The sequence below is a fragment of the Archocentrus centrarchus genome, chromosome 6 (assembly GCF_007364275.1).
Source record: "Archocentrus centrarchus isolate MPI-CPG fArcCen1 chromosome 6, fArcCen1, whole genome shotgun sequence".
NCBI classification, from domain to species: Eukaryota; Metazoa; Chordata; class Actinopteri; order Cichliformes; family Cichlidae; genus Archocentrus; species Archocentrus centrarchus.
The window spans coordinates 21,853,622-21,877,755 of NC_044351.1; the positions used below are offsets into that span (position 1 = coordinate 21,853,622).

The 24,134-nt window shown below is 42.3% G+C and overlaps 2 protein-coding genes across 2 annotated transcripts; both read right to left on the reverse strand.

Moving 5' to 3' along the window:
- Positions 1-1,614: 1,614 nt before the first annotated feature.
- Positions 1,615-4,957, reverse strand: LOC115781194 (uncharacterized). The gene is made up of 5 exons (XM_030730703.1): positions 4,868-4,957; positions 4,634-4,783; positions 4,392-4,498; positions 4,202-4,312; positions 1,615-2,237 (listed from the first exon to the last, which is right to left on the reverse strand). Exons 2-5 carry the CDS (start codon positions 4,769-4,771, stop codon positions 1,952-1,954), a joined length of 642 nt encoding a protein of 213 aa, XP_030586563.1. The 5' UTR covers positions 4,772-4,783; positions 4,868-4,957; the 3' UTR covers positions 1,615-1,951.
- LOC115781435 (kielin/chordin-like protein) lies at positions 4,775-23,990 on the reverse strand. Its single transcript, XM_030731076.1, has 17 exons — positions 23,964-23,990; positions 22,473-22,553; positions 22,298-22,387; positions 22,092-22,166; positions 21,959-21,998; positions 11,621-11,646; positions 11,460-11,492; positions 11,165-11,287; positions 10,933-11,025; positions 10,739-10,808; positions 10,134-10,213; positions 5,747-5,832; positions 5,547-5,637; positions 5,339-5,438; positions 5,162-5,251; positions 4,868-4,956; positions 4,775-4,783 (listed from the first exon to the last, which is right to left on the reverse strand). Exons 1-17 carry the CDS (start codon positions 23,988-23,990, stop codon positions 4,775-4,777), a joined length of 1,203 nt encoding a protein of 400 aa, XP_030586936.1.
- Between the last annotated feature and the right edge of the window lie 144 nt (positions 23,991-24,134).

The following is a 24,134-nucleotide window of genomic DNA, read 5'->3' on the forward strand; positions in this document are numbered from 1 at the left end:
CAATCCAGGGGCTAGAGTCCAGAGAGCCAGAGACGACGGGCAGCCCACCCCCCCCCGGCAGGCCGGCACCCCCAGCACGAGCCAGGCATGCGGCCCCCGAGGCCCCAAGCGCCCGAGAGCAGCCCGACACCCGGCAGAGCCCCCCCACGCGCCAAAGAGGCCCAAGCCACCCCCAGGTCACGGCCGCCAAGGGAGCAGGCCAAAAACCATGCCGAGACATCCGGCCACACATCCCGGGACCCACGGGCACCCACACCCCAGGGGCGGCAGTGCCGCCCCTGAGTTAGGGATCTCTAATAACTAGCACGCCTTGCTTGGGTTCCCCTGACACCTGACAGTCAAGTTTCAGATAGCCAGTGTAGGGAATATACAATCCATTAGCTGCATGTAACTGCACCCTATGAGATTACTTTTGTTTATCTGGACCCCAGGTCTTAAAATGTTTGGCAAAAACCTTTATGTGATGGTAGTGACCATGGACTCAGCATGTGATACCTCTCTCATCTTGATGGTAAACCTTGGACAACTGTGTGGGAGGGACAGATTTAAGAGAATCGCAACCATTGGAGCAGTCATGTCTGATATACAAGTGGGTTTTAATTCACATGTGAGCTGACTAGTCTGAGTTTACTGTTATTTTAATATTTCCATATTTCCATGCACCTTAGCCTGCCCTGGATGCTGTAGACTACAGGGATGAAATAACTCCTCATCCGACCTACTCTGCCCTCATGCTCCCACCTAAGGACTTTGTCCCTGATAGCGTTAAGCTCATTGTCAGGATATATATATATATATATATATATATATATATATATATATATATATATTTTAAGATTAGGCTTAAAACTTTCCTTTATGATAAAGCTTATAGTTAGGGCTGGATCAGGTGACCCTGAACCATCCCTTAGTTATGCTGCTATAGGCCTAGTCTGCTGGGGGGTTCACATAATGCATTGTTTCTTCTCATTCACCTTATTTACTTTGTTTATACTCCACTCTGCATTTAATCATTAATTGATATTAATCTCTGGCTCTCTTCCACAGCATGTCTTTCTCTCCCCTCAGCCCAACCGGTCGCGGCAGATGACTGCCCCTCCCTGAGCCTGGTTCTGCTGGAGGTTTCTTCCTGTTAAAAGGGAGTTTTTCCTTTCCACTCTCGCCAAGTGCTGCTCATAGGGGGTCGTTTTGACTGTTGGGTTTTCTCTGTATTATTGTAGGGTCTTTAACCACAATACAAAGCGCCTTGAGGCGACAGTTTGTCGTGATTTGGCGCTATATAAATAAAATTGAATTGAATTGAATTGAAATTGAATTTGACCTCTGTCACAACCTGGCTCATAAAGCCATGAAAAAAAAAAGTGAATACACTGTTCACTAATTTAAACAAATTATTTATTAAACAAACTTAAACAGCTGAAATAGAGACCGGTGAGTTTTGATCACACCTCTGATCTCACTTACATTTCACATCTGCCTTTCTTTCAAGTTGACCTCAAATGTCATATATAAGACAGTATTGTAAAGAGAAACAGAATGAGCTGCCTAACTAGTTAAAAATATACTATAATATATTATGTGTAAACTCAAGTTATTCAAGTAACTAAATTTATTAGTAAACATATAAATGAATTTTACTAAACAATGAAATGTATAATGAACGATTATACTCAAAATTATAAGCATATAAGCACAGAGGTGTCAGATTAGTTGCTACTTTTTGTTTTCAATTGGGCCACTATCTCAAGTGGTAATTGCAATTTACTGTTAAAACTGTTTACCATAGAATCACAAGAAGAAGGTAAAATATCAGCAGGAAAGTCACATAAAAGCTTGATGATGAAGAAGGCATCTGGATGGTCTCTCCGTCGCTCACTGATGATTTTGCAGAGCTCTGACACCGCCTCCTTCATATCAGTGCTTAGTGGTACAGAGACATAACTAACTGCTGTTAGCTCTTGTGGCATGTAGAAGGGTCGGCTGTCATTAGCTCCATGTACAGGGAACAATCAGTGGAAAATTCCAGAGCATTTTGGCACCAGGATTTGTTAATGTACACACCCAAGCATCCTCCCCTTAATTTACTGACCACCAAGGCTACTCTGTCCACTGCAGCATTCGCCCTTCTAGATGGTTTTGTGAGACCATCTAGAAAGTTTATGAAACTCCATGCTGGTGTCCTTCTCTCCATGTTGGTATCCTCCTGTCTTGTGTGCCTGCGTGGCAAACCTATTGATCTGTATTCACACACATGGGACAAATTTTATTGTTGAAATTAAAATTAAACACAGCTTTAAATAAACCTGTGTGTTGACATGACAACACTGAACAAAATCTCACAGAGAACCCACATACCCCCCATATTAGCTTCCCTGCACTGGCTGCCAGTCAGTTTTTGAATTGACTATAAGTGTTCTGACTTGTGTAAATCATTTTATGTTTAAGAAAAAATATGTTAAGTTTCACAATTTTGTTTACTTATTTTAGATCTACCGTATTTTCATGATGCTATGGTGACGCCTAGTGTTCGTTTTGGGTACTGCACGTTATAAGCTTTTTCTGTCTGAGACGCCTTCAGTTCACTCAACTGTTAACAGAGTATTGTACAGCACGGTGGTTTCTCTCGCGCTGAACCTTGGAATAGATACGTCTGAAAGTGTTGTTAGTTACAGTTTGTCATATAATACGACACATGTGAACCGTTTTCTTTGAATCATTAAGTTTGATGAAGAATCTCTGTGTTAGACTTTTGCTACTAACCTGTGTTATACATTGTTGCCTAGCAACGATGTCCGTGTTTGTTAACGGCTTAATGTGATAGTGCTTATTTTGATAAGAAATGTGTAAATACATGTGAAAGTGTGACGAGACTTTTCTGACATGTTGTGTTTTATGTCTGTTGTAGTTTTACAATTTGAGTATATGTGGATGAAGTGGCAGTTCAATTAAACTTTCATGAAGGAAAGCCCCGCTCCTCATTTACTCTTGTTAGCTATCTGTCAGTGCTTTGTTTGGACACAACTGCCAGGACAGAATAATAAGGTTTCTCTGATCTTTTCAGTTTGCACATTCCCACTAGACCATTGAAGGCTGCTGATGGAATGCTCCTAACTGTCCCAAGGTGCAGATTAAAGCACAGAGGAGGCTGGGTCTAAAACTGTGGAGCAAACTGCTGCTTCACATCCTTACAGCTCCAACAGTAGACACTTTTAAAACTCAGTTGAAGACCTATTTTTATTCTCTAGCTTTTTAAATCAGACTGAGTTCTGGGTAGCTTATTTGTCCATCCATCCATTCACTTCCCTTTATCCAGTTCAGGGTCACAGGGGGGGCCCAAGCCTATCCCAGCTAACATATGGCAAGAGGCAGGGTACACCCTGTACAGGTCGCCAGCCTGTCACAGGGCCAACACAGAAAGACAGACAGCCATCCACACTCATATTCACACCTATGGGCAATTTAGAGTGGCCAATTAACCTAACCCCAGTAAGTGCATGTCTTTGGACTGTGGGAGGAAACCCACACAGACACAGGGAGAAGATGCAAACTCCTCACAGAAAGAGAGGCCTGGGTTAAGGTGGAATTGAACCCAGGACTGGTGGCAGCAGTGCTAACCACCACGCCATCGTGCTGCCACCAAGCTTATTTGTGTTGTTTTTTTTAAATTATTTTATGTTTCCTGTCTTATCTGTCATGTTATCTTGTTTTGACACCTGTCTTGAGAGGTGCTATATAAATAGTTTTACTTACTTACTTACTTTTGTTATTTGATTATTTTAGATCTACAGCTCTTTGGTCATCTCCTTTTGTTTTTAAATCTGCTAAAGAAATAAAACTGACTTGAAATCAGCATAATTATAATGAGAAACATCAAATAAATTTAAACAGAGCCTCAGCTCCATAGCTCCTCAGCTGAGCAGTGCTGTGACCAAAACTACTTTACCTTCTCTAAACATTTTTTAGATCCACAATTAATTAAACACACACACACACACACACACACACACACACACACACACACACACACACACACACACACGCGCACGCGCGCTAGTGGTAGCTTTTAGTATTTCATTATGAGTAAAATAATTGAATTATACCTTCCTGTTACTACTATTAGGCCATTGTGTTTTATTCTTTCACTCACTTTCCTCATACAAACTCACACAGTTGGTAAAACCCACTCCACTCACAGACTCACAGTCCGAGTTTAGATGCCCGGGCATCTGGGGCAGCATTCTCCAGGTGGGGTGTGTGAGCCCCTGCAGTTAAGTGGGGGACAAAGTTGTGTCTCACACTGAACAGTGCCATCCTGAGCAGAAGTTGAAAGGAATAAGTTGTGAGCAGGTACAGAGATGAAAATTGCTGTTTATGAATGGAAGCATTCTTACCTGACAAGTGCAGATGTAACAGGGATGGTCAGGGAGTGTAAACCTCTGGCCGCTACTATACACATGCTGGTTGTAAGTGCAGCTGTCACACACTGAACAACAGGAGCCTCAGGAAACAAAAGGGACAGAGTACTAAGTTTAATATTGCATGATTAAAGGTTTGTAATATTTCACTTCATAATGAATACAGAACACATGAAAGGTTACCTTTTTGAATTTGAAAAATTTATTTATTTTTTTACCAGTAATCCTGGTTGGATGGTGACAGTTGGTGGGGGGGCATGGTGTGGGTGTACATAAGGTCTCTCCATCCACACAAGTGCAGCTGGAACACAGACCCTCAGGCTGCCAGTTGGAGCCCTCTTCGTATTCGACACCATCAATTATGCAACCTACAATGAGAAAGGAAGTTTTCATACAGGACACTCACTAATGAGCTGCACCTGCACTGTAAATGTGTGTGAGTCAGAAATTACTTTTGCAGACTGGACAGCAATGATGTGGGTCTCTAACAGGGTTGGAGCAGTGGACTGGAGGGCACTTTTCTTCACTGCAAAGTACATTTCTAAACAGAGACACAGCGAGGAACTGTCAAAAGATATTAATGGGCATGAAAAGTGGGACTCAAAGTGTGCTATAATCCAGAAGAGAAGAAAAGCATTAAACAGATGTAGAATTATGCCTCGTGTTGTGGGAAAAAATATAAATATGCACCTTGCCTGTTTTTTTTTTGTACTAGATAAAATGTTTGGGGTTTTATCTGCACAAACTTGCCTTACACCTGCACTGCAGGCAGGATCCACTCCCAGCAGAGGTGAACGCTGTCCCATCAGTATACACCCTCCGTTCATACTCACACTCTGGGGAAAAAACACAAAAGACTGATTGAATGTTTCTGTAAAAGCTGAAACATATGAGGAAACTGGATACATATTTATGACACTGACTACTGCATGTGGGGCAACATTGTCTTCTGTGCTTAGCTGGATGAGTACACTGTGGTGTAGGACATGATGCAGCCATGTGTTCACATGACACTTGACCCGCCTAACAGACAGAAACAAGAAGAAGTTGAATGGAATTAAAACACAGCCTAGTTGTTTTAATTCTCTGAAATGTAAAGAGGTTTTCAGTCACATGAACCAAAAAACTCACAGAGCAGTGGCATTGGAGGCAGGGGTGTCTCTTGGATGTGAACGTCTCTTCATTCTCATATACTTTGGACTGAAATTTACACTGCTCACATCTACAGGTTTACATAAACATTGAGTATACATATTTAAACTCCAAAGAAACAAAGTGTGGAATAATACAGGCTTAAAAGTGGCATTGATGGTGTTAGGCAGACTTCTTACTGTGGACAACACTCTCCAGTATGACGCACTGGGTTGTGACAAGACAACGCAGGACAGCGGACAGGTGAACATGCCATATTTCCATCCTTTGAGAGAAAGACCATAGATAAATTGATCTTCAATTGATTAACCCCCCCCCCCCCCCCCCCCCAAAAAAAAACAAAAAAACAAAAACAAAAAAAAAACAAAGAAGCGGTGTTAGACACAACAAAACGTGCCCCTGGCAGATGTTTTATCTGGTTTGAATGTTGTTCATCTTACAAACATGTGATTCTCCAAACATTCAATCATTGAGAGAACACTATTGTCCATACCTACAATTTTTCAAGGTTTAAACTAAAATAACTGTTTTTATGAAAGTAAACGAAGTTTCCCATTTTAAATTCAAGTATCCTGCAAATCCTCAATCTCAATCAGATCAGTTTCACATTTAAACCAAATTTAAGAATGTCTGTGTAGATTCTCAGTTATCCAGGTCATAGTAGTCTCTGGAGCTTGAAAAAGGCGACTGGACTTCTTTTTGTTTCTTGAAGACGTTTCACCTCTCATCCGAAAGGCTTCTTCAGTTCTCAACCAAATGGTGGAGAGACCCAGGTATTTAAACCCCTGTGGGCGTAGTCCCCTGGAGGTGGTTATGACCCTCTATTGATCATGTGCATCTTATCACCGCTTGTTGGCATCACACCCCACCACATTGAAAACTCTACAGATTTTACTAACAAGGTCCAGAATCTTGTACTGGATCCAGATGAAACCATGGTGTCCTTTGATGTGGTTTCACTTTTCACTTGCATACCTACAACTGAGGCAGTGGAGACCGTCAGAAGACGACTACAGGAAGACGATTCCTTACTGAACAGAACCAGCTTCACCCCAGATCAGATTTGTGCACTTTTAGATCTCTGCCTTACCACAACATATTTTAAATACAATGATGGATTCTACAGACAGAAGCATGGATGTGCCATGGGCTCCCCAGTGTCTCCCATTGTAGCCAACCTTTACATGGAGGAAGTGGAAAGTAAAGCTCTTGGTTCTTTCAAAGGGAAGGCACCTAGCCACTGGTACAGATATGTAGATGACACCTGGGTCAAAATCAAAACCCAAGAAGTAGAAGCCTTCACTCGTCACATTAACTCAGTGGATAAATACATACGTTTTACCAGGGAGGACACCAGAGATAACAAGTTACCATTCCTGGACTGTGCGGTGCTTATCGAGGAAGATGGAAGCCTCAACATTGAAGTTTACCGGAAGCCCACACACACAGACCAGTATCTCCTCTTTGACTCCCACCACCCTCTGGAACACAAACTTGGGGTGATCAGGACCCTACAACACCGTGCGGAAAGTGTTCCCTCTAAGGCAGAAGGGAAGCATAAGGAACACACACACATTAAGAAAGCCCTCAAAACATGCGGTTACCCCAACTGGGCCTTCATCAAATCAGCTAAGATGCACAGGAATGAAGGCCAAACACAAACTACAGAGAATGGGAAGGACAAGAGGAACAACGTTGTCATCCCACATGTGTCAGGCTTGTCAGAGAAACTCAGAAGAATTTTCTCCAAGCATGACATCTCAGTATACTTCAAACCAAGTCACACCCTAAGACAAAAACTGGTTCATCCCAAGGACAAACCCGCCAAACACAAGATCAGCGATGTAGTGTATGCTGTTCAGTGCAGTGAAGAGTGCTCGGACCTCTACATTGGTGAAACCAAACAGCCTCTTCACAAACGAATGGCACAACATAGAAGAGCCACCTCGACAGGACAAGATTCAGCAGTACATCTGCATCTGAAGGAAAAAGGGCACTCTTTTGAGGATGCCAATGTCCACATTTTGGACAGGGAAAACAGATGGTTTGAAAGAGGAGTGAAAGAAGCCATCTATGTCCACTGTGAACAACCATCATTGAACAGAGGAGGTGGATTACGTCACCAACTTTCCCCCGCTTACAGTGCTGTCCTGAGCTCCCTTCCCAGACGTCTCAACCCCCATTCACACCTTTGTTCCAGTGACCTCAGTAGGCCACAGGAAACAATGGAGCGGAGTCCTAAATTGGTTTCAACTGAAACCACTGATTAAATATGACCCACGCCCCCTTCACACCTGGGCACATGTGTTCAGCACATGATCAATAGAGGGTCATAACCACCTCCAGGGGACTACGCCCACAGGGGTTTAAATACCTGGGTCTCTCCACCATTTGGTTGAGAACTGAAGAAGCCTTTCGGATGAGAGGTGAAACGTCTTCAAGAAACAAAAAGAAGTCCAGTCGCCTTTTTCAAGCTCCAGAGACCAAATTTAAGAATGAAAAGATGCTTTTAATGCCTGAACAAAAATACTGTCAACTGCCAGTGCTGTCCCTCAGCCTCCTGGTAGTAGAAATTTTAGGTGGTGCAAATCCCCTGGAAGTCCTTGAACACCAGAGGTGGCAAAAGTACTGACATTCTGTACTTAAGTAGAAGTACAAGTACTTATGTTAAAAAATACTTTAGTAAAAGTTGAAGTACTGGTTCAACTTCTCTACTTAAGTAAAAGTAAAAAAGTACAGGCTCTGAAATGTACTCAAAGTAAGAAAGTAAAAGTAGTTCTTTGGAGGATGTTTCTACAAGCTATTTTTGTGTAAAACTAACCGAACCTCATTATATATTATTGTAATAATATAAAATAATATTACATGAGAATACAAATGTTATTCCAATCTAAATTTTAATCCTAATGAATGCACTCAGCTTTAATCTGTTATGTAGGACACAAGCTGTGAAAGGGAATTTAAACACAGCTCTGTTCTCTGTGTCCTCCATAGCAGAGGGTGACTGTGCCTCCACCTAAACACCAACATGAGGATACTCAGGGGTTACAGTGGGATTCAGAAGGTGGAGGAACCCTAAGATCAGCTGTAGTGGCTCTGCATGGGGAGAAGAATCACAGCTTTCTATTGTGAGCTCCAGTAAATGATGTTGGTGTGCAGGCTGTGATCAGCTGACCTGCTGCTGCTGCTCTGAGGTTTACTGCTCTGTGTGGATGAACTGAACTCACAAAGATGTAACCCAGTATTTCAAAGCTCTCTGAGCTGATCTCCATCCCCTACACTGACAGCATACAGGCTGTAGAAATGTTGGATTCAGTGATCTCAGCATCAGCAGCTTTGATTCAAACTCATCTCTGCTGCACTGATGTAACCTGTAACTCTGACCATGAACACAGCCTCTGTGCACCAACACAGAGCTTTACTGTAAATACAGTACAACAAGCTAACCCGTTTATTATGTACTAAACTGCAGTATTTTCATACAATCTTTGAATTACACAAAGTTAGCATACTTCAGTTTATTTTCCAGTCCTTACCTTTAAATCTAACCTCTCTTCTTCCTCTCCTGTCCTCTTTCTCCATCTCTGAGTGAACTTCTCTCTCTTTGCTCTCCCTGAAATGCAGCAGCTCTTCTTTTAGCTAGCAGACACACTGTGTGACAAACTTCACACACTTTGTGTGTTTGCTGATATTTGTTGAGCATTTAGAAACGTTGCATTTACCTGCCACACGTTACTCCCTTTATGCTCGCTCCTCTTCAGTAGCGCTAGCTAAGCTGTTTATGTGCCGCAGCGCAACTTACGGACTCAGTCCGGCCCGCTGTAACCCCTGATTATAGCGCTATAAATGAGACATTAATTATATGGGTTTGCGTATTTAATCCCTTTGTACGAGATAAGCCGGTGATGAAGGATACACCACTACGATTGTCTCTTATCTGTTATTATTCCTCCGTTTAGGCTCAGATCGTTTGATGTTTGAAGGCGCACTGACCGGAAACGCAAACTTCTCTCTGACGTGTTAAAAAGTAATGAGTCTGTTTGAAAATGTAAGAAGTAGAAAGTACAGATACTTGTGTAAAAATGTAGGGAGTAAAAGTAAAAAGTAGTCCGAAAAATAAATACTCAAGTAAAGTACAGATACCTAAAAAATCTACTTAAGTACAGTAACGAAGTATTTGTACTTCGTTACTTCCCACCTCTGTTGAACACATAATTAGCAGGTCTCAGTAGATCCTAATGGGTCATCACATTCTGTGATTGGAATTATTATAGTTAGAACTAAGTAATCTGAGATGCATCTATGGTGTGTATTTGAACGTCCTACCTCACATCATTTGATTTTTCATGTTCACAAGATTTTCATAAAAAACTTGACCTCTGGCTTTGAGCCTATTATAGCAAAATTGAATCAGGTGATCTAGAAGTCACTGGCCCCCTCATGAAAATTTGGTATGTATCAGAATGGTAGTTTTGCAGTAATATTCTTAACAAACAAACATACCAACAACAATACCCTGTCCCCCTCACCAGGGGTGGGGTAACTGATGGTAAGCTATAGACGTACCACACATCTACACTCTTGACAGGGGTCTCCACCAGGGATCACAGCTCCATTAGGGAAGTCATACCCATTCACAACACAGCCTACAAGACACACAAATAGACATACCATCTCTATTGTCTAACACATATGCTGAAATTTTAATTACATGTGATGAGAACAGCATGAACTGTTTCTTAACATAAAGAAATAATAAAAATAATAATAATAATAATAATAATAATAATAATAATAATAATGTAAAGAGATCAGAATAGTAATAATATTATTTTAAATGACAATTAAAATAAGCTGGATATGTCCCAGTTTAAGCTTACATATTTTGTACCATGGTGATCTAATAAATAACATGGATGTGGTGAAGGAGGACATGCAGAGGGTTGGTGCGAAAGAAGAGGATGCCAGGAATAGGATGAGACGGAGGGAGATGATCTGTTGTGGCGACACGAAAGAAGAAGAAAAAGTGATATAATGAATAGCCCAGACAGCGTTACCAGTGTGCATAAAATGAATTTTTATTTAAGTGACCGAATAAGGACTGCTGAATGTTTTTTTTAGTGTCTGTCAAAAGCATTTTTCAGTAGACTTTTTTTTTTCTCTTTCCTTACTTGTGGGTTGCTGTTCACAGACTTCAGGTACATTCTCTTCTGAACAGGCAGAGCACTCTCTGTTACCCCCCTATTCAAATGAAAAGAAACAAAAATGAGAGAAACAGTGAACAGGAAACAGGAACAGAGGACTTCTTTAAGCTCATTAAGTATTACTGATTGTCATTTATTGTGGCTGAAAATCATATACTCACATCGCATGCACGTCTTTGACAATCAGGTACATTCTCCTCTTTGCAGTTCTGAGTAGGGCACACCTGGGGAGGACGCGGCTGTGGAGGACATGGCTGGGGAGGGTCCCGGTTTCAATTGAAGAGAAACAAAAATGAGAAAAACAATGAACAGAAAAATGGGACCAACAGACTTCTTCTAGCATATTAAATATTTTAGATTGTAGCTTATTGTTGCTGAACATCAAATACTGACATTGCATGCTGGTGTTTGACAGTCAGGTACTTTTGCTTCTGTGCAGCTTTGTGGAGGACATGGCTGAGGAGGACATGGCTGAGGAGGACATGGCTGAGGAGGACATGGCTGGGGAGGACATGGCTGGGGAGGAACCCCCATTTCAATTGAAGAAAAACAAAAAGGTGTAAAAAAAAAAAATGAACAGAAAAATGTGACCTAAAGACTTTCAACTTGTTAAATATTAATTAACAAGTTGTATATTGTAGCTGAACATCCAATACTCATTACATGTTCGTGTTTGACAGTCATGTACCTTCGTTTCTGTGGAGTTTTGAGGAAGGCTCCCCTGTTGAAATGAAGAGAACCAAAAATAATTAAAAAAAAAGATTGAGCAGAAAAATAGTGCCACAAGACTTCTTCAGGCTTATTAAATATTTTTGATTGCTGCCTATTGACTGAACATCCAATACTCACATTACATGCAGGTGTTTGACAGCAATCTTCAGTACCATGGGATACATTGTGACCAGGACAATCCCATTAAGATAAAACAAGAGGTTTAACGCATAAAATCTTTTAGTTTCTGCAAGTCTTTTTGCATATAGGGCTGCAATGATTCATTGAGTAACTCAAATAATTTGATTACAAAAACTATTTTTTTTGTTTTGATATTTTGTTTAATGCATGACTCTGTAGAGCTCAAGCATTTCACCCACATTTGTAACTAATAGTATACCTGTAATACAAATGTAAATTAACAGCAATATAATTAAACTGCATTAAGATTTTAAAATATAAGAATATGTTTTTTCTTTGTCAGACCAATAGAAATATATATTCACCACTGTTCTTTCCTTAGACAACTTTTGATAGATGCAGACTGGAAACACCCCACAAAAAATGTAGTTTTGGAGATGCTCTGACCCAGTTGTTGAACACAGTTTGGTCCTTCTCAAACTCAGTCAAATCCTTATACTTTTTCTGCTTGTAACACATCAACTTTTAGGACAAAATATTCACTTGTTCTCTGATATATCCCATCCTGTAACAGGTGCCATGATGAAGAAACAATCAGTGTTATCCAATTCACTAGTCAGTGGTCATAATATTCTGCTTGATTGGTGTAGATAGGCCAATAAAACACTGGCCCACTGATATTAATTATTATTAATATCAATTATTAACAGCTACACATCATAACATCTGTTTTCTGCAGCAAGAAATGCTGCATCAAAGCACAGAGCAAACCACAGTTGTGAGAATGGTGATGTGCTCACTTTTCCCCATTGCCGCCACCACATGCTCCTTTAATGGCTTATAACAACACACACTCACTCATTCAATAGCACACTATTATTCAAACAAGGTTACAAAAAGCAGAGGTAATCCTAAGGTTTTATTTGACACCTATTCCACCTGCTGTCCCAATTTTTGCAAATGAAGATTGTGAAAATTTTTACTTTTTCTGCAAGGAATACTATTTCTCAATCAGCATCATCATTGTCTGTTCCTGTTGTTTTAAAAACATTTTTCACCTGTTAGTAAAATAAGTTGACTCAATGAAAGCATCTTCCTGTTCTCTTGACATTTTACCTGCATCTTTCAGGCTATCATTTCATGTGTGCTTACTATAATTAACCTTACTGGTCTCTGGTCAAGTTCCTGCCTATTTTAAGAGTGCTGCCATCCACTGACTTTTATAAGCATTTATGATCCTCATAGAATATAATTTTGCTGAACTTGGCCATTTCACCCTAATCATTTTAGAGAAGGCACTAATTACAGATTATACAAAGGGCTAGTGAAACTGTAATAAGGTATTTCCTTTAGCAAGTCAAGCATGCATTTGTTGAAAGTGTAAGGGAAAACAAGTCCATGAGTGTTTGCCAACTGAGGGCCATTGCATCCTTTGGGCTATGTGAATTCAGTGGGGTGTAAGAAAGGGTTCAGTGGGGACCCTGCCTTGGTTTGCAGCATGCTCCTAAATCGCAAAGACAGCAAATGAGAGGAAATTATTGTTGTTTCTTGTGCAAAAGAGAAAGTATTCCCAGACAAACATCGCAATATACAGATGTCCCACCAGCTCTGTGCAGCAGTCAGTACTTCAGCAAGCATGTAAAGCTACACTGAGGTACTGGATAAATGTAAACCAATAGGAAAATTTAAGGAATTGCTGAAGTCATTCTCTAGGAATCATGAATTTAATGTCAATCTATCCATCAACATCTCTTATAACAGTGCCACTGTAGCAGCTCTGAATCGGTCGCTAATGAGACGAGGACACTTGCTCTGGTCACCACAGCTTTTATTTGAATCCCCCCTTTAAAATGGGGAACGAGGGGCATTAGTTTGGTGTACACAGCCAGGCTACACTCTCATCACGAGCTGCTTGTCTCCTCCGAGCGAGAAACGCAGCAGCCAACAGTGTACATAGAAAAACAAAACATGGGTAGTCCAATAAAAATATATACACTCAAAGAGAATTGACAACACAAAATTACTGAGTGACCAAATATGTTACAAAAATAAAATGAATAAAACAGATAATCAAAACGCACCTTTAAAATGGGGAACGAGGGGCATTAGTTTGGTGTACACAGCCAGGCTACACTCTCTGTAAGACGTGGATGAAAGAAACACAGATGATTTAAAATCTATTATTTCACAGGCTGGAAATAGATACAACCCTATTAACATCATCTTTATAATGCTTATTGCAGTAATTACATATTTTCAAAGTCTATTAACACAGTCTTTTCAGCTGCTAGCTTAGTTTACCAGCAGTGAGTGGAGGAACACATCTTACCATCACAAGCTGCTTGTCTCCTCTGAGCGAGAGACAGGGCAGCTGTGACACATGTAGCTGGGGTGTGTCACGCCATTTAATGTCCCCAAGCAACAGGTGGCGATAAGGAACCACAATAAGGAACAATAGTAAAAAGCCAAGACAACATTAACGGCTTGATACAAAGAAATATATTTACTTAAAAAAAACATATATATATATATAAACATGAACTGACTTTCACTGTGGAGTTTTGAGAACGTTCATCTAAATTAACTTGCTACATGCTTCCCCCTGAACTTCTCAAAACTGTACCAATGCACATCAAAATTGGACCTAGAGAAACATTATCACCACTAACCACAAACAATGACCTTCAATTGATTGCAACATCACTGTTTTCCTCTACAAAAGGAAAAGCAACACTGTAAAGTTGGCCAGACTCGACAATGTTTGCTTGCAACAAGATAGTGCCGTAAACACAACCTCACACAGGTAAGTCAGTGGCTGTTTCCCTCCAATAACCTCGTGCCGATTGGTAACATACAGAATTTACAGTGAGTCGTCAAAACTCAAACAGTCACAGGGACTAAAATCTCTTATCTACAAAAGTAAACTCCTGGTGAGATCAGTTACCATACAGCGTAGCTGCCTATTCTTTTGTGTCATGTTATGTATCAGTCTGTTGACTGGTCTCACTATCCTCCCTGCCCTAGTCCTGACAACACTTGCTGTGTGAGGTGGCAGCTCATCAGGCCCCGTGGCCGCTGCCACATCATCGATAATGGGCTGGTCACGAAAACGACTGAGACTTGGGGTTGGGCCTTTGACAGCGTCTCTGTCGTTCTTCACGAGACTCCCAACACTGCCTAATTCTACTCTGTGACCCTCTTCACAGCCCTCAACCTCATTAGAAGCTTCAAGGTCAGAATCAGAATGGGATTCAATGGCTGGGTCACAGGTCACCTGACAGGACGGTGGATGGGAAATGGGTTCTCCTGAAGACACTGTACTAGCTACCCACTCAGCTGTACGATCCACCCCATCATGTTCTGGATCTGCAACAGAAAGGTCCTGCTCAACACCAGGTACACTACTCGGATCAGGGCTGGTATCAAAAGAGGACACAGACCCTTGTTCTCGATCCAACTCGAGCGGCAGGAAGTTCGCTGGCAGGAGCAGGTTTCGGTGGACGACTCTCTCCTGTCCATTGGTCGTGTTTCTGATGCGGTAAGTATGACATTTAGGGTCTTTGGATACAACCATGTAGATGGTGGAGCACCATTTATCTGCAAGTTTCCTGCATCCACGTTCGCCCTTATTTGCCAAGAGAACCTGGTCGCCTTCATCAATATCCGTGCCTTTGGTCTTCAAATTGTACAAGCGGGCCTGACGCTGTTGGCTGGCGTTGGCATTGGCCTGAGCAGCAGCAAGGACCTCCTTGAGGTTATCCCTCACCTTTCTGATATAATCATTGTAGTCAGTGATTTCATTATCTCTCTCTACATTGTGAAACAAGACATCTACCGGAAGCCTAGGAATTCTACCGAACATCAGGTAGAAGGGTGCATAGCCGGTTGATTCATGGACCGTGCAGTTGTAAGCAAAGGTCAGTGTCTGTAGCATTTGGGCCCACTTAGTCTTATCACGGGGTGGTAAGGCTCTGATCATGTTTCCTAAGGTTCTGTTAAACCTTTCAGTTTGGCCGTTGCCCATGGGGTGGTAGCGCGTAGTCCTTGACTTTTTTACACCTGACACTTGCAGTAATTGTTGAAGCAACTTACTCTCAAAGTTTGCGCCTTGGTCTGCGTGAATTCTTTGTGGGAAGCCATAGACACAAAAATACCTGTCCCACAACTGGCGGGCTACTTGTTTAGCTGATTGATCTGGGCACTGGAAAGCATGGGCCATTTTGGTGAAATGATCAGTCACTACTAGTACATCTATGCTTCGACCCTTAGAGTCTTCTGCGGACCAGAAGTCAAGACACACTAGCTCCAGGGGACTTGTGGTCTTAATACTCTCAAGGGGAGCCCTACCCTCTGGCTCGGGGGTTTTACTCACAACACAGCGTTTGCAGCATTTGACATATTCACGGACACTGTGCTCCATATTGAGCCAGAAAAATCGCTGTCGTGCGAGATGTAGTGTCCGGCTCTGACCTTGATGCCCAGCATCATCATGTACTCCACGGAGTACTTGACCAACAAGGGACAGGGGTGTTACATACTGGTATCGTTTCTTGCCAGTGGTGAGGTCTCTACACACCCTGTACAGGATGCCATCGAGCATTTTCAGTTTCTCCCACTGCTTCAGGAGTTTCAAGACTCTTGGGGGCAAGTTGGATTTCTCCCTCCTTGATGGTCGCCTACCACGTGTGATAAATGGAATGGCTTGAGATATTGTGGCGTCATTTTGCTGTGCCTCCTGAAGCTCTTGGATGGAAAACGCAGGTAGGGTGACTTGGCCAGCCTGTACCAGCCCCTCCAGGTCATGAGCCAACCATGCCATTACTCTCTGTTCGGAGCTATACTCCCACTCGAGATGTCCTGATAGAACTGCAGACACTTCCTCACCACTGAATGACTGGTGTTCTAAGCCCTGTGCAGCTTGGAGCTGTTCAACTGTCTGATGATTGGCACTGACTCTAAAGACTTCTTGGACTGTATCTTCCCTTAGTTGTTGTGATTCTTTTAGCAAGCTTTCATAGGGCTCTGTTACCAGCCTTTGGGAGACACGGCTCTTGATGAATGGCTGTCGGCTGAGGGCGTCAGCAACTACATTCTTACTGCCAGGTATGTATTTAATGTCAAAATTGTATGGGGACAACTTTGCCACCCACCTTTGCTCACATGCGTCGAGTTTGGGTTTCGTGAGGATGTAGGTCAGGGGATTGTTATCCGTCCATACAGTGAATGCGTGTCCCTTTAGCCAATGGCTGAACTTGTCACAAACTGACCATTTAAGTGCCAAAAACTCTAAACGATGGGCTGGATATTTGCTCTGAGCACGAGTGAGTGCCTTACTGGCAAAGGCGACTGGGCGTGCTTTGGTTTCACCTTCCTGGACCTGGGATAACACAGCACCGAGTCCATCTGTCGAGGCATCTGTTGAGAGGACAAACGGGCGACTGAAGTCTGGGTGCGCCAGGACAACAGACTCCAAAAGGGCAAGTTTCAGCTGTTTGAATGAGTCACGGTGCTCTTGTTTCCAGTCACTTGGATGTAATTTTTTGAATGCGGCAACGCCACGGATATTACCCTTTCTCCCCTTAGGGGCAGCTGTGAGTGCAAAGAGGGGTTTGGCTATTCTGGAGCAATCTTGGATGAACTGCTGATAGTACATGACCATGCCTAAGAATGACTTGATTTTCTTTTGAGAAGGAGTCATGGCATCCTCCATCATAAGATCTGTCTCAGTCATTGATGCAATGGCTTTGATCTTGTCAGGGTCAGTTGAAACTCCGCTACTGTCCACAACATGTCCTAGAAACTTTACGCTCCTCCTGAGTAGCTGACATTTTTTAGGGGATAATTTCAATCCATGGACTCTCAGCCTGCTGAAAACCATTTCTAGTCTTTTCAGAGCTTCAGCCTCATCAGGTGCATAGACCAGAACGTCATCCAAGTAGCAGAGGAGAGTTAAGAAGTTCTGGTCGCCGAATATGCTCATCATGAGTCGCATGAAACTGGCTGGGCTATTACACAGCCCCTGCGGAAGTCGATTGAACTCGTAGAGTCCCATAGGTGTTGTAAAGGCTGTCAACCTCTTGTCCTCTTCTGCCACAGCAACATTGTAAAAGCCAGAAGTGAGATCCATTGCGCTGAATATGGCACTTTTTCCCAGAGCTGCGAGGCAATCTGCTTGGTGTGGCAGCGGATGAGCATCTTTGATTGTGCGAGCATTTAACAAGCGGTAATCCACGCAGCTTCTCAAGTCTCCATTCTTTTTCCACACCAGAACTAGTGGTGACGCCCACTCACTATTTGACTTGCGGATGATCTCAAGTTCTTCCATTTCTGAAAGTACTTGTCTGAGTTTGTGGTACTGGCCTGGTGGAACGCGGCGGTATGGGAGTCTGAAGGGCCGCGTGTCAGACAGATGGATCCGATGAACAAAATCTTTCGCTGACCCGCAGTCGAGCTTCGTCCTTGAAAAGACATCCTCGTACTTTTGGATAAGCTGCAGAAGCTGGCCCTTCCAATAATGCAATACTTCGCAAGCATCAATGTCTAGACTTTCAAGTCCAAGCTTGGTTAAAGTGTCTTTGTGATTGGGCTCGAGAGGGTTTTGAGACTGGTTGGCTGGTTCGCTGCACATCGTCTGGTTGGTTATTTCAACCGAGTCAATTACTCCTAACTCAGGGACCTCGTCCAGGTCCTCAACAGCAATGCAAGCTGACACTTCCGCAATTTTTGTGTTGCGCCGTAAGGTGACAGGTTTGTTGGAAGTGTTTAGCACTCTAACTGGGATCCACCTATCACCATTCATGTTTGCCACAGATCTGCAAACAATTACGTCCTTTTTGTGGGCAAGGACCTTTGCTGGCTCAACTAGGACAGCACTGCCTTCTGAAAGAGCTGAGGCTGCAGGCAACTTGCACCACACCAAGTGCTCCTGTTCTGGCAAGAGGGTCACAGCCTGGGTCAACTTAGCCACCCCAATGACATCAGGGATGCTGTCACCCCTCCACCTGTTAATGCCGGACAACATATTGAGAAATTGCACTATCTCAGGTGCGTCAGTCGACTCAGGTTTACTCAGAACTTGCCAAAACTGTGTGGACTGTTTGAACTGTTTAAGGAGGTGTTTGATGACGTTAGTCCCTAGGATCATCTGGTCTCTTTGTCCAGGAACTACTAAAGCAGGGACCCTGAATGTGTGACCATAGACTTCCATTTTCAAGTCATAGATACACTTGGGCCTAACTTTGACTCCCCCACAGCCAACAAGTACAATGTCAGGACAAGTATCATGGGGCATAGGTACCGAGTGCATGTTGGTTAACATCTGCTCAGCTTCTTCACTGATTGTACATGCCATTGAGCCAGAATCAAGTAAAGCTTGTAACGAGACCTGATCCTCCACTTGTGCATTAGTATAGAATAGGCTGTCAGCTTTATCAAGCCTAGCAATGTTCTGGAACAGTACAACAACATTAGGTGGAGAGGATTTAATGTATTCTGTGTATACAGACTGTGCATCATCATCGGCTTTGAGGGTTTCGTCTCTATCACTCACACGGCCCCCTCCCACGTGTGAGTACATTAGTTTCCCTGACGCAGTGGAGTGCTGTCTGACTGAGTAGTGGGAGGCTTAGGACAGTCCTTTCGTTGGTGCCCAATCTCCAAACAGTCCAAACATCTTTTCTCTCTCATACAGTGTGTTCGTGTTGAGTGTGAACTATGTCCACAGACTCGGCACGGTGACTGACGACTGAATGATGAGGGTTGTGGTCTACTGGTAGCAAATGTAGGCTGGTTTGTACGCTCTAGCACTCTCTCCAACATGCTAAGCACTCTCTCCAGTGCATTAGATTCAGCAGCTGCTGCCTCACCTGGCTTAGCAGGATTAGTTAGCTTGGCTGTGTTAACATTTGTGTACTCTGCGTCACACTGTTGGGGTTCGCTAACTGCTGCAGCAGTGGCAACACGGAGGGGATGTGCTTTGGTCATGTTGGCAGCTGACTTTTTAGCTTGGTGCTCCCTCTGGTGCTCATCAATAACTTCCTGCACGTCAGCTAGTGACCATTTGCTGATGGGTTTACATTTAAAAACACAGCTAAGGTTGGGATCTGAACAGTTCCTAATGAACATCATGGCAATCTCTGAGTCCATATTGTCCATTTTACCACCTTGGCGCTTTAAATGTCTGTCAGCTACTTCAGCAGCTGTGTTTAGTCTGACCCAGTAGTCTACTGATGTTTCCCCAACTACTGGCTGTGTGGCATAGAAATCGGCCAATGGTAAGCAAGAGCTAGGTGTCTCACTAAAGTAGCGTCTCAAGATGCGGTAAATTGTCTCTGGGGTTACAGCAGTGTTGGCTGAAGAGCTACTCTTAAGTCCCACTCTGACAATATTTTTTGCTCTGCCAAGCAGATGACTCAGGATTTCCTCCACTTGATCAGTAATCGACAGCCCTCTTTTGTTCAAATACATGTCCATAATGTCAATCCACTCCTGAATGGAGTACTTGTCTGCTCCATCACCACGGTACATGGGTGGATCTTTGATGTCAGGTCTGACTATCAAACTCACCTTGGACAGGTCAGCAACTGTGTTTAATGTCTCAGCTGCAGTTGGGTTAGCAAGAGAGGGTTGTGCAGTGAGAAATGGTTGGGAGGCCAAAAGGCGGCCAGCTATGGACTCACCAATTTGGCTTCCTAATTCGCCAATAAGTTCCCGTAACTGCCCTGTGCTGTTCTCATGGGTATTTGCAGGTGTAGAGCAGGGTGGGTTGTGCTCAGGATTGTGATTAACATCATCTAACCCAAACAGTTTTTCAGGGATAGGCCCTGGGGTGTCACTCACAAATGTAAATAAGCCCCTCCCTCTACCAGTAGGAGAAAACACATTAAACGTTTTGTCTGCCATGGTTTTAGGAAATTAAATCAATCAAGAAATATATGAACAAAAAAACAGATCACAAATTGAAAGTTATATACACAGTCCTATGCTCATTAATGACAATTTGCAGCCAACTCAGAGGCTAACAGGATCCATTTGTCCACCAACTTGAACTCCGGGTGTCACAAGCACACAGCAGAACCTCGGCGATCGGCGGCGGCTGATCTGGATATCCGGGTCACGGCACCAGTTTTATGTAGCAGCTCTGAATTGGTCGCTAATGAGACGAGGACACTTGCTCTGGTCACCACAGCTTTTATTTGAATCCCCCCTTTAAAATGGGGAACGAGGGGCATTAGTTTGGTGTACACAGCCAGGCTACACTCTCATCACGAGCTGCTTGTCTCCTCCGAGCGAGAAACGCAGCAGCCAACAGTGTACATAGAAAAACAAAACATGGGTAGTCCAATAAAAATATATACACTCAAAGAGAATTGACAACACAAAATTACTGAGTGACCAAATATGTTACAAAAATAAAATGAATAAAACAGATAATCAAAACGCACCTTTAAAATAGGGAACGAGGGGCATTAGTTTGGTGTACACAGCCAGGCTACACTCTCTGTAAGACGTGGATGAAAGAAACACAGATGATTTAAAATCTATTATTTCACAGGCTGGAAATAGATACAACCCTATTAACATCATCTTTATAATGCTTATTGCAGTAATTACATATTTTCAAAGTCTATTAACACAGTCTTTTCAGCTGCTAGCTTAGTTTACCAGCAGTGAGTGGAGGAACACATCTTACCATCACAAGCTGCTTGTCTCCTCTGAGCGAGAGACAGGGCAGCTGTGACACATGTAGCTGGGGTGTGTCACGCCATTTAATGTCCCCAAGCAACAGGTGGCGATAAGGAACCACAATAAGGAACAATAGTAAAAAGCCAAGACAACATTAACGGCTTGATACAAAGAAATATATTTACTTAAAAAAAACATATATATATATAAACATGAACTGACTTTCACTGTGGAGTTTTGAGAACGTTCATCTAAATTAACTTGCTACACCACTAACGACACTAAAAGACCCTGAATACATTTTCACAACACAGAGGTTAGACAGCAATTGTGTGAAGCTACTCTAGTTGACTTCAGTGTGGTTCAAATATACCTGTCTCTGTTTGTGACACCCTGGTCTCCTGGAGAAACAGAAACTATGAAAGCCAACAGGGTCGGAGGTCAGGACAAAACATGTGCCTCCACTTTGACCGAGGTTAGGCAGAGGGACGGCCATCAGTAAAGACCTACTGAGTGTGTTAATGTTGCAGACAGTAGATATATTTTCATGTTTGTTTGCTTTTTTATGAGTGTAACAAGTTTAAAGATTGAAAGAAATAAAAACAAAAAATGATAGGACAGGATAGATGCGATAAACAGAAGATGAGTCACCTTTTTTGCACTCCTTCAGAAATGACTTCAGTTTTTCATTCTGTTATAGAACAAACAAAATATACCAGTATGTCCTGTAATGTTTCAAATTGCCATTATTTATGAAAAGTCATACACCAAGTATAATCTGTACCTCATCTTTGACCATTTTCAGCATACGAGACAGCTCCCTTGTTGTATTCTGGAGATCTTGCAGTCTATCATCTGTCTGTAGTTTGTCATTCGGTGATTACACAAACAATAAATAGATGAGTACTTTTTTTAAAAAATCCCAGTATGTCCTGTAATGTTACATCATGTCAATTTCATGAAAATGTATACACTAAGTGGAGTCTGTACCTCATCTTTGACTATGTCCAGCACACGAGCCACCTCCTCTGTCCTCTTCTCTAGCTTCTGCAGTCTATCATCTCTCTGCAGTTTGTCAGTCTGTGAATAAATAAATCCAGTATGTCCTGTAATGTTTCATCGTGGCATTTTTCATGAGAACTTATACACTGAGTGCAAGCTCTACCTCATTTTGGACCATATCCAGCACACGAGCCAGCTCCCCCATCCTCCTCTCTAGCTTCTTCAGTCTACCATTTTCCTCTACCTGAGAAGCAGATTTTACATCTCGAGCAGATCTTGTAGAATGCAGCACCACAGCTGTCTGCAGCTGATCAGTCTGGATGTACCGAGGATGATGGTAAGTTTAGTCCTGTGATCTACTATTTGCTTTATTAGGTAAAGCATTGTGAAGGTGACAAGATTTGGTCCAGGAACCTGGGCTGTGTGTGTCTGGAGGAGCCAAGTCATCTAAAAGAAGAATCAGGCATTTTGTGGAATTCATGAGTAATGGGTATTAAAATGATTCCTGGATAATTTTTGAATGAATACAAAAAAATAAAAAAATGGATCCTTTATTATAATTGAGTCCTGGGTTTGAATATGTAACTGTTGTGAATGCTTCTGAGATTCTATGGTGGAGATTTCTCCTGGTGTCTATGGTGCAGAAGGATGGCACAGCAATACCGGACTTGCTCTTACTCAGCACTCGCTCTTTAATCTGGTACAAAAATCACAGCACACAGTCACAGACATCAGTGTGGTCATGCAACCGCAACATTCAGCTCTCCAGCTTGGGATCGTTTTCCTTTTGCTTTTGCTTTCAACAAAAGACATTACAACAAACATGTAATCGTATAGTGGCATTCATTTTTCATACAGTACTTGAGAGTAAGAGCCATTATTTTCACTTCTTTAGGCTAACAATAACAAATCAACATCTTACAATTTTGCTCATATAAAACAAACAAAGCCTACCTGGTACAAAAATCACAGCACACAGTCACAGACATCAGTGTGGTCATGCAACCGCAACATTCAGCTCTGTTAACAGAAATCAGAACAATCACAGTCTTGTACTGCTATACAGCTTTAGAGCCAGGGGCAGCCTGAAAGCTGCTGACTGGCTAACTGGTATTAGCTTAGCATGCTAACAAAAATGCAGATCGTGAATAAAGTTACTATTTGTTAACCAAAACACCTGTAACTTCCAGGTTACATGTCAGCAGTGCTTACGATAGAAATACATATTAACATTTACTGCTGAGAGAATGTTTTCACTATTAAACAAACAAAAATAACTATAGCATTGCTCACACGCACCCACCTCCAGCTTGGGATCGTTTTCCTTTGCTGAGGCACGTACACTGCAGCAATGAGGAACCTTGCAGTTGCATTATTTATCCACCAGGTGGCTCCAACTATTCACATGCAATAAGTACATCAATTTTGAAGAAATTCATAATATAGGTTATTTTAACTCTGTTACATCCACCCCCGCTGAATTTCGCTCAAAATTAAAGATGCACAACTCACAGTATTCACCATAACTCAAGAGAAAAAAAAAAAAAAAAAAAAAAAATCCAAAAGGAAAGTGACTTGACATGGTTATATAGACATACCAACTAGAAAAGTATCCCCAAAGGGATGAAGCAAATAGAGAGTGGCGCCAACTCACTACCGGCTTCTGGAAGCAGGATGCCATCTACACCCCACATAAACCATGCCCTACAGTAAAGACATGTCCCTTTTAACAAGACTGTAGCTCAGTTATGGTGATACAACCACAAAACAAAACAGACCAATGAACAAAGTGAACTTAAAACTGAAAAATAAACGCCTTATTGAA